The 10,307-nt window shown below is 36.7% G+C and overlaps 1 protein-coding gene across 1 annotated transcript; it reads right to left on the reverse strand.

Moving 5' to 3' along the window:
• Positions 1 to 5,457: 5,457 nt before the first annotated feature.
• On the reverse strand, positions 5,458 to 6,450 carry NEUROD4 (neuronal differentiation 4). Its single transcript, XM_054590729.1, has one exon. It carries the CDS (start codon positions 6,448 to 6,450, stop codon positions 5,458 to 5,460), a length of 993 nt encoding a protein of 330 aa, XP_054446704.1.
• Between the last annotated feature and the right edge of the window lie 3,857 nt (positions 6,451 to 10,307).

Consider the following 10,307-nt stretch of genomic DNA (forward strand, 5'->3'; position numbering starts at 1 on the left):
CTGTCAATGTTGAAAAATAACTGTATAAAATGCTTTATTAATTTATAATCTGCCAAACAATAAACCCACAAAGCATGGTCATATATTCATTTCTGTATTTCCAGCACTTGGCTCAGTGCCTGGCCCATAGGAAATGCTCCATAACTACCTGTGAAAATGGAATTGAAATGAAGTGTATAGTACTGTATATTTGAGGATAATGATATTCTTTTTCCACATAGCCTTAGGCCAGATAACAGCAAAAAACTGCCACAAGCCTCCTTTCAACCCTCTACCAATTTCTAAAAAATAAAAATAAAAATACAGTGTTTCATATTTCCCAAATTCAGGAAATTTTAAGATTTCTGTTTAAGGTGTCACTGTGAAAACTTAGACAATAGCGTATTTCAGTGTTTGATGTGTTGGTCCAAAAATTCAGATTTTGATGTTGGCTTGGTCAATGATTTATACTGTATAAATTTAAGCATCTGCTCTGCTCTCTTGTCCTCTATTTCATCATCTTTTCCGATCTACTCCTAATCATAACAATAACAATAATAATGGTAAATTGCCCATGTGTCAAAACCTGAGTAAACTCTTCACTGACATTATCATCCCTTTTAATTCTCATATCAACTTCATGGATTTGGTGGTATTTTTATGCCCTTTTTATACAGAAGAAAACTGAAACATAAAGATGTGTCTAGGACTACTCAGCCCGTTAGCATCAAACCCAAGTCTGCCTGATTCACCTCCTAAGGAAACACTCCACGGGCTCCGTGGACCTGCTGCAGCCACCGTCCACTCGCCCCCAGACAGTTATCGGAGCAAAGAAAACGTTAACGTGAACGTAATCAAAGAATAATAAATAGTAACATGATTATAATAATTACTGCTTATTTAGTACTTTCGATGGACCTTAAATGTATTACCTTTATTAATTAATCATAACAATCCTATTAGGAAATCATTGCTATTATTGCTATTTTAAATTGCAGGCAACTGAGCCTCTGCAGGGTTAGTCAATTTAGCAAAAGTTACTCAATCATAAAGTTACATAACTAATATATCATTTACTTTATACCCTAAAGTCAATGCTTGTAATTAAAGCCCCAAACTATAATGCAAAGTGATATATATTTAGGAAAAATAACCTCAAAGATAGGATCTTCCTATATTAATAAACAATTTATCTTCATAATTCCCTGCTAAAACTGTTTTTTCAAAAACTCTAAAGATATGTGAGATGACAGAAGTAAAATAGATTTAGGCCTTCTGAGAGATGGGCACTTTGAAGCAACAAAGCATGCATCTGTGACCTGGTCTTTTTCTTTTTTTTTTTTTTTTTAAGTTTTAATTTATTTTTAGAAAGGGGGAAGGGAGAAAGAGAGGGAAAGAAACATCAATGTATGAGAGATCATGTCAATTGGCTGCTTATCACATATCCCCAAGTAGGGGCTTGGCCTGCAGCCTAGGCATGTGCCCTGACTGGGAATTGAACCGGAGACCTTTTGGTTCACAGGCTGGTGCTCAGTCCACTGAGCCAAACCAGCCAGGACTGACCTGGTCTTTTTCTTCATAGTCTACATAGGCAACACATAATAGAAAGTTGAGCTTCTATTCCAGAGCTTGGGTATGGGCCAGCCTGGGTCATGGAGGCAACAGGGTTCCGTATGTAAAGAAAAATTTGAGGGACATCAAAAAGTACCTCCACTTCCACAAACTCTGGCCTTTTGAAATATGACATCTTTATGTACCTACCAGGCAAACAACCACTGATAATCATTTCAAACATTTTGTATAAACCAACTAGTTCAAATCCTGCCTCTGCCATTTACTAGGAATGTGAGCTTTAATAGATTACTCTACACATTAGCTTCTTAATTTATAAAGTGAGAATAATAATAGTGTCTCCTTTTAAGGGCAGTTTTAGGATTGAATGAATTAATACATGTAAATCACTTAGAGTGATAATACATAGCATCCAACAACTGCTAGATGTGATTGTTCTTATCTGTGTTTATCTTTATCCCCCTGGAATATTCTTTGCAAAGATACTTAATAAGTGTCAAATGACATGTGCATATGATTATTCATTCAGTATTATGAGTGACTGGGAAAGTCTAAATTATACAATTTAATTTTATATATTTTGGTATTTTAATGTGGAATGCTAACCAGCTGTAACAAGTAATTTTGAAACTTTATATGACATGAAAATACCTCCAAAATATCAGTTGAAATAAACAATAATATGCAGAACTGTGTTATATTATGTTACCATTGACAGAAGGAAAAAGGTGAGGATAATGTAACTTAATATTTATATTTAATATTTGTGCCTGGTATACCTAATTTTTCTTGCATATGCATAAAAGATCTCTTGCAACTAATAAACTAACAATTAAAAAGTGGCTTCTAGTTGGAAAGTGGGTTCTGGGCAGATGGAGGATAGGAATGAGAGAATGATTCATTCTGTATTTTTTGTTTCTTAATATTGTAAGCCAAATCTCTCCCTTGACTAGCCAACTCTTTTTATTAAACTTTATTTTTATCATCATCATTATTATTTCTTAATCATCAGCATTTTATGTAAGAAGGATCCCTGAAAAGTTTTAACTGAAGAAAACTGAAAGAAAAATATCAAAAGAAGAGGTGTTATTTTTTTTAAGTTAGTTGGCTCACCCAACTCTTGGATAATATCCTGTCTTTCTGTTGCCCACCTCTCTGAGGTTTGATGGCTTAAGTTGCTCATAGCCCTAGATTTTTGTAAACGAGAACATGTGTTTCCCTCAACTACAGATTTTATAGTTGATTGTTTCAATGGCCTGTTCTTCTAGGCTTCTAGCTGCTTAGCTTAGAGCTTTCAAGTCCTCTGGAAAGATCAGATGAAATGTGGGAGGCGTACATTCCCTTGACAGGCCCTCTGTGCTCTGCTGGCTGCTCGCAGGATTTAGAGTCCTAGAAAATTAATAGATGACAGTGAAGAAAAACTTTAATGAACAACAACACAACATGATGTCTAATAAGACTGACAGCTTTATTTCTTCTAGGAAAAAAAGGAAGGGAAAACAGGCTTTTTTTTTTTTTTACAAAAAGTTTAAACAATTGCTTTGCTTTATCTAATAAAGTCCCTAAAAGAATGAGATCACCCTGGGTTGGAGAGTAGGCTCTTTCCAACCACCCTACATTCCCAAATGTTCATTCAGTTATAAAGTCCTTCTGAACAATCCCAGGGATTCTTGCTTCATGGGAACCATACTCCCCCAAAGCATAAACAGACAATTCCTCAAAAAATAACTGGCTTGTTTTAGAGTGAAGGAAAAAAATCTAAAAATATTAACTTGCATAGCCATTCAAATTATTGCTGATTTTTATGAAGTTGCTGTAAGTAATTCTGCACTAACTTCTTCCTTTTTTCTCATCCTAAACTTGAAATTCCCAGCAAAATTAGGAGCTACTTCCCAAATGAAGCTTTAGGGAGGTTTTACAAGCACATATATGTTACCTAAGGAATTTGCATAAAAGGAAGGGTGAAATAAATTAAATAAATAATATCTAATAAATAACTCAGACAACATTCATTATCTACAAACTTAAATGCCAGAAAAATGCTAGCTTCAAGGATAGATCCCTCCAACTGCCTCTCACAAAGGGAAGTGCCTGCGCACACTCAAATCACGTGGGATGGCTCTGGATACTTTCCAGTGGATTTACCAACCAAGAGTAAAAAATCCAGCAGGGTTGGTGCTGCAAGCAAAATGGAAAGAAAATATCTTGGACTGCAAGGAAGTAATAAATAAGAGGGTAAAAAAGGCAAGATGCACAGATAGTTTGGCAGGTTTTAGCGGGTAGCTGAGCTGTAGAAAATGACATACTAATCTGCCTTATCACTTTTATTCATTGGCCTTATTTGTGTACCTTGCATCCTAAACTTATCCTCTCTGGCAGGAATAGGATGTGATCCACTATCACATAAACCATTTAGGCTTTTAGTTTGTTTTAAATAATTGTTCTGGCACATTGACCAGGACAGTAACATTTCTCAGATTACATTTCTCTGGAAAAAGATACATTTGACAAAACTGGTGCTGCTGTTAAGGAAGGAGGAGTTACAAGATGAAAAACAAACATCCTGTGAACCAGGATAAACTTGTGATGAAGACATAGATTGGTAAAAGCATTCACTGACCCTGGATTTGATATCTGCATTGCTGTCTGGTTCCTCAAAATGTTATCTACAATATGTAAAAATAAAGTATATTTTACAAGTTAGAAAGAATAACAATTAATGGAGGAGACACGGAATTGTATATATGTTGGAAATATTAAGGTTGGTCAATAAATTGATTGGTGCTTGTGCTTCTAGAAAATATGATATTGGTGTGGACAGAGGTCAGTGATTTTAAACATGTTTTTTTTTAATCAGAAAGAAAAAATTCATCTTGCCAAAGATAATCTAGTGATTTACCTATGGGCAGGTATTAGCTAGAGGGAGTCCCCAAACTATCATACAGCCATAGTTAATATAGCCAATAGCCATTTTATTGTATTGCTCTTGAATGTGACCTAGGCTGTTTGCTGATTCCAATAACAGCACCTGAGTTTCATCAGAATTTCCAGAGTCCTCTGGTTATGAAGGCCATGGAATGATCTAGACAACTTCTCTAAGTTCCATTGGTCACAGGAGTCTGAGGTTTCAGTGACTTGATTACCCCATCTCTAGTCCTAATAAAAGTGCTTTTGAAATTTATCAAGAATCAAGTTCATATGAGATATCTATTACGGTTCTCAAATTACTAAGGAAGTTATGTTCAGCTTTTAGCCCAACAAGAAATAGTTAATTTCTTAAAGAACATGTTTTGTTATTCACAGTGACAGCCAACTTAGAATTTCAGCCTCTGGAGGCTATTTTTAGATAGATTCAAAAAACATCCAAACATTTAGTCTCCAAGAGTCATGCACCTGGTGCTCCACTGGCAAGTCCATTTGATCCTCGACACACAGTGTCCATCTTCTACCATTCCTCCATCCTAACAGTTTGAAGAAGTTTATAGAGCAGTCACCAAAGTTACAGAATTTTAGAACTGTGAAGGACTTTAGAAATCATTTAGACATAGAGCAATTGCTTGATTTTATCAGTAAGTAAACAGAGGCCAGAAATGGAAAATTAATTGGCATAGATCATTCAGTAAGTTATTGGCAACACCAGAATAAGACCTAAGACTTCTCTTCTATCTCCACATGATTGTAAACAATCAAATAACTTCACATGAGGACCCTAAATACAGAAATCAATACAATTTGAGAAGTTGATGAGAAAAGAGAATGGCAGGTGTAGGAGGGCCTAAATGGACTGGGACTATTGTATTGATATATAGCTATAGGGTTCCTTGAAGGTCATTGAATTTGCAGCTCAACCACTTGAATTATGAAAAACAACTCCATAACATCCTCTGAAATGCTGATCTTACTGCTTTAATCAGTGAAGATTGTATTGAGTTGAGTCCCAATGCCATGGTGGGGGTAGGAATCATAGGACATATCTATAGGAACATCATAGTGAGGGGTACCAGCCTGAAAGGGAGTTGAATGCACATGCCCTGAGCTTAGACTTGCAGAGGTGTAATGTGGCATGAAGCTGTAGGATTTATCCAGGTCAGGAGAGCCATCTTGCTTCAAGGAGAAGTTCCCACTGATGCTCAGGGGTGGAGTAAGTGGGCCCTCATAAGGTGGTGTAGTGCAGTCAGGTGGATGACTCCCAAAGGATGATTCTCCCAAACTCTTGAACATTGGGGGTTTGAGATTAATAAGATGCGTTTCCATATGGCCATAAGGAGGGCTGGGGAGCCCAGGAGACTGATAGTTGAAGTTGTGGACAGAGATGGCAGAGTCACAAATGGCAGACTTCTCCTCATGTTTCTCCAGGAGGACAGACTGCGGGCCCAGTTGGAGGCATCCAGCCACCAGATTGCTTGTGGGCTGAGAGAGCCCTTTACAGAGCATCTCCACAAAGCCCTTTCCTTCAGGTGTCTGGCCGGTTTCCAAGACCTCAGACAAAGCCCAAATATAGTTCCTGGCCAGTCTAAGAGTCTCTATCTTGGAGAGCTTTTGGGTTTTAGAGTAACATGGCATGACTCTCCTCAGGTTGTCCAGGGCATCATTCAGGCCATGCATCCGGGTCCGTTCTCTAGCATTGGCCTTGACTCTTCGAGCCCTGAACCTCTCCAGGCGAGCTTTTGTCATCTTCTTTTTCTTGGGACCTCTTCTCTTAGGTTTCTCCCCATCCTCGTCCTCCTCTTCCTCTTCCTCAATACTGTCATGTTCTTCAGCTAAGCTGCCAAGCATCCCATAAGCACCTGGTTTTCTCTCCTCCTCCATCTCATTCTGAGAACCCAGACTTTTGTCTATCCAGGACGGTGTGTTGACCAACTCTGACATCTCCTTGGGTTTCACATAAGTTTTTGCCATTTCTAGGTTCTGGAAAAGGAAATAGTAGTGTTTAGCACCTCTGAATATTTTATTTGATTTTAAACTAAACTTTTTTTATACCTTGGATATAAACTACAGTATTTGTTTTGGGATTCAACTTACAATTATCTAGTCCAAGTCCTCCATTCTAAATAATTGATATAAGACTCAAATAAATTCCTAGGACACTTATTTTGTTATGGCACATTATAAGAAAATAAACTATAAAAAAAGAATATTAACTTCATTATTTATAGTGTAAAAGCCTAACTGTTTTTATTCTTAGGTTTTTACTCATGGGTATTCTATGCAAAAATAACTGGTAAGCCACTGAAAATATATTTTCTTTTTTCCCAGAATTCAGATCACACAGGGAAATAGATACAGTGGGTATATAAATTATTGTTCAAATAGAGACACTTTTGTAAGTGAAAAAGGTTGCTAAAGTAATTATGATAATATAAAATGTACATAATAATTATAATTATTGCAAAAACTTAAAAGTATATCAAGCAATAAAATAAGTAAACTTGCATATTTACACCATAAAATAAATGAAACTGTGGTGAGATTATTCAGACTACTTTGTATGCATTCTACAAAGAACTGCCCAGCCTCTATTTAGAGACACAGCACATGAATCTAACCTATAACATTTCATATTTCCCACTGACTCTGCCAACTGTTGACTTCAAGCATCTCTTAGGCAAGAGCTATGCCACAATTGGCTGGTACACCACATGGCCATGAAATAGTTCTCTCACCATCACCAGAAGAGCATTTTGTTTTTCAGCAAGCATTTTGTGACCTGTCTACCTAGTGACAGTGGTATTAGAGGTGTTAGTGACATGGTGTCAGAAAGATTCAAGAAAAATGGGGAAGGTTACCACTGATCATCTTTCAAATTTGCTCATATGTTAAAGTGAGAATACTTTTCATTGTACATGCATTTTGCATCATCAGAAAAGAATATAGCAGCATCTAGAATTACAAGCCAGAGGTCTACCAAACCTATTTAAGATTATTTCAATGCAACTATTATAATGATACTTCATTAAAAATGAAAAATCTGGAACAAATGCTAAACTTAACAGAACATAATTACTGCAAACATCAGTGAGGGATATTTCAGACAAACACTGAAATAACTGGACTGCTTTAATTCATTTAACAGATACTGTTTAATCAGAATTTTCTCTGAAAAATTTATAATTTGAAAACATTTGGAAACCAGAAGAGACTATGTCTTAGTAAACATTTTACATTCAGTCCTGAAAGAATCTGAATTGTTTTGAGATTTGTTGAGTGATTTCTGGGTATATAATTTACCAAATAAAAGTATCTGTTAAGCTCCATTGGGTCACCTCGGTTTACCAGCTAGTCTTTGAAATGTTAAACCCTGCATCACCTCAATATATCAGAAAAAAAGAGAGCATAATAAATTTTTTTTATCTTTGAAGCTTGAGCCTCAAATCAATGAATGCAAGGATTAGTACTTAGCTTTTAAAAATATAAATATATGATTTGATTTGTTTCTGGTAATCTGAGCTTGTTTTCCTTGTAACCTCATTTACCTCCTATAAATAATTAATGTTACTGCATTGCAAAAACAACCTAGGTTTCATGTTAATCAGCACGGAAATCATGTCAGCTTGACTTACTCATTTAATAAGGCTTTTGGGGTAAGCAGCTTTATTGAAAACACACATTGGAACCTATTGGTCAACTGGCTGCCCAGGCCAAGTCAGAAAATCCCACTTTTAATATGGATGATAGAGCTTGTGTGCTGAGCTGCACTGTTAACTCAGGCAGCTACCCAGAGGGAGGATGAAGGATCTAATTAACTTTCTGTAAAAGTAACACAGACCTTTCAATGGCAGGTGCACTCTGAGGTCAGTGAGGACAAAGTGGGCTTGGGAAACCTAATGTTCCACACGTAATTATAATTACATTTGCATAGCCTTATAGCAAACCTTTGAGGGGAATAGGGATTGTTATGCTCATTTTACAGTCTATGTCACTGTGGGTCATGTAGATTCAGTGATGGAAATGTGAAGACATAGAGCTGGTAGAATAGGACATAGAAACAGTTCTGACTCCAAATCCTAGGTTTTATGTCTCTGTCTCCTTCTTCTTCCATCACAGCTACAGGAGGAAGGAAAGGCACTTTGATTTCAGGAGATGCGGATAAGCAGAGCTAAGTCACCAGGAAGTAGCCATCCACCAAAAGGAGGCTTGTGTAAGTATTCCCTGCAGTGTCTTTTAGCTCTCATATTCCAGGATTCCTTTCTCTTCCGAATTTTTTCCTTCTTGCTTTCACCCATTTATTCCCCTAGCTCTTACTCTCTGCTTACTTTTCTCTTCCACCTCTTTCTCCAATGTTCTATAATCACCGTCATTATCACTGACACATATTTACATACATGGAGAGGCGAGGAGGAAGGACAAGAAGGAAGATGCAAGGGAGGAGAGTCTACTGAACTGTCCCTGAAACTGAATCACATCATAGCCTCTGTATTTGACCTTTTTATCATCCTCACTTCCTTACTTCTGAACTCTAGCCAAATTCTGTCAATCCTCACCCCTATCAAGGAGTGAGGCCAGGAGAAGGGAGTAGACTACTTTTTGCTTTTAACATAATTTGACAGTCTCCATAAGAGTCAGAGAGGTGCTTTCAAATCAGATTGTCAGCAGATATGATAGAAAAGAACCAACTGACTGGTTAAATTAAGGAAAGAGGCAACCAAGTTTTATCTTTGTTTTCTTAGTAACTATGGGAAAGATATAGATGGCTCCAGTTTAACTATATCTTTTTCCCACAGGAAGCTGAAATAACATGTATTCTAGTCCCAGCTCTTCTAATTCCTGGTTATTGATCTCAAACACACCACATAAGCTCTCTGATCTTCCATTTCCTCTTTGATAAAATAGGAATAAGGTATATTTTACATGATTCTTGCAAAACAAATAAAACACAAAAAAGGATATTGTAAGTTTTAAGTACTATAAAAACATTACACATATCTTTATCTTGTGTTTATTCTTGGGTTTTCTAATCTAACACATTAAGACATATTTTCTTATTCAAAAATAAAAATTGTTTCTCACAGGTGGATAGTAAAAGTAGATTGTATTGACTACTGTGCCTCTTCTCATTGGCTCAAAAGATTATCGGACAACTGCCCAGTACCCTACCCTTTTTCCCAATGTGCCCAAACAGCACAGGCTCTAGAGTCAGATGAGCTGAGTTCATATTTCAGCTTAATTACTCACTAGATATGTGACCTTAGGCAAGTTTCATAACCTCTCTATGTCTTGGTCTCTTCTTTAAAATGGGAATAATAATAGTCTTACCTCATTGGATTATTGTGAGCGTAAAATAAGCTATTGCATTTAAAGACTTTGAATAGTGCTAGATGTCATAAATGCCACGTGCTGGGTGTTATTTTTTTTCCTAAAGTTTACCACGAGTTTTTCTGACCACATGGACAACAATTGGTATAATTATGATCTATGCCTAATATCGATTTTTTGCCAACAAAACCCCGCTTCACCTCAAGTCCCACTTCAAAATAGTCCCTGATCTTCAACCTCTGAAGGAAACTAAGTATTAAAGCTCCTATTCTGTTTCAATGGGTGAGAAAAAGGACTTCTATCAACTGCCCCTACTGGATTTACTACAACTCTTCCACCTTATTCCAGAGAGAAGGTAGCCTCTCTCATTCTAGTTTATAATTGGGAAGCAACATTTGGCCAGACAATCCTCCTACTCAGTCACATGAATTTTCAGGTTCATGGAGTTTTTAGTGGAATACAGACAACTATTGGCACTCGGACAGTTTTCCTTTATCTTTGAT

This window comes from Pteronotus mesoamericanus, unplaced genomic scaffold, assembly GCF_021234165.1.
Source record: "Pteronotus mesoamericanus isolate MK-2021 breed Mesoamerican mustached bat unplaced genomic scaffold, CSHL_Meso_final scaffold_21, whole genome shotgun sequence".
NCBI classification, from domain to species: Eukaryota; Metazoa; Chordata; class Mammalia; order Chiroptera; family Mormoopidae; genus Pteronotus; species Pteronotus mesoamericanus.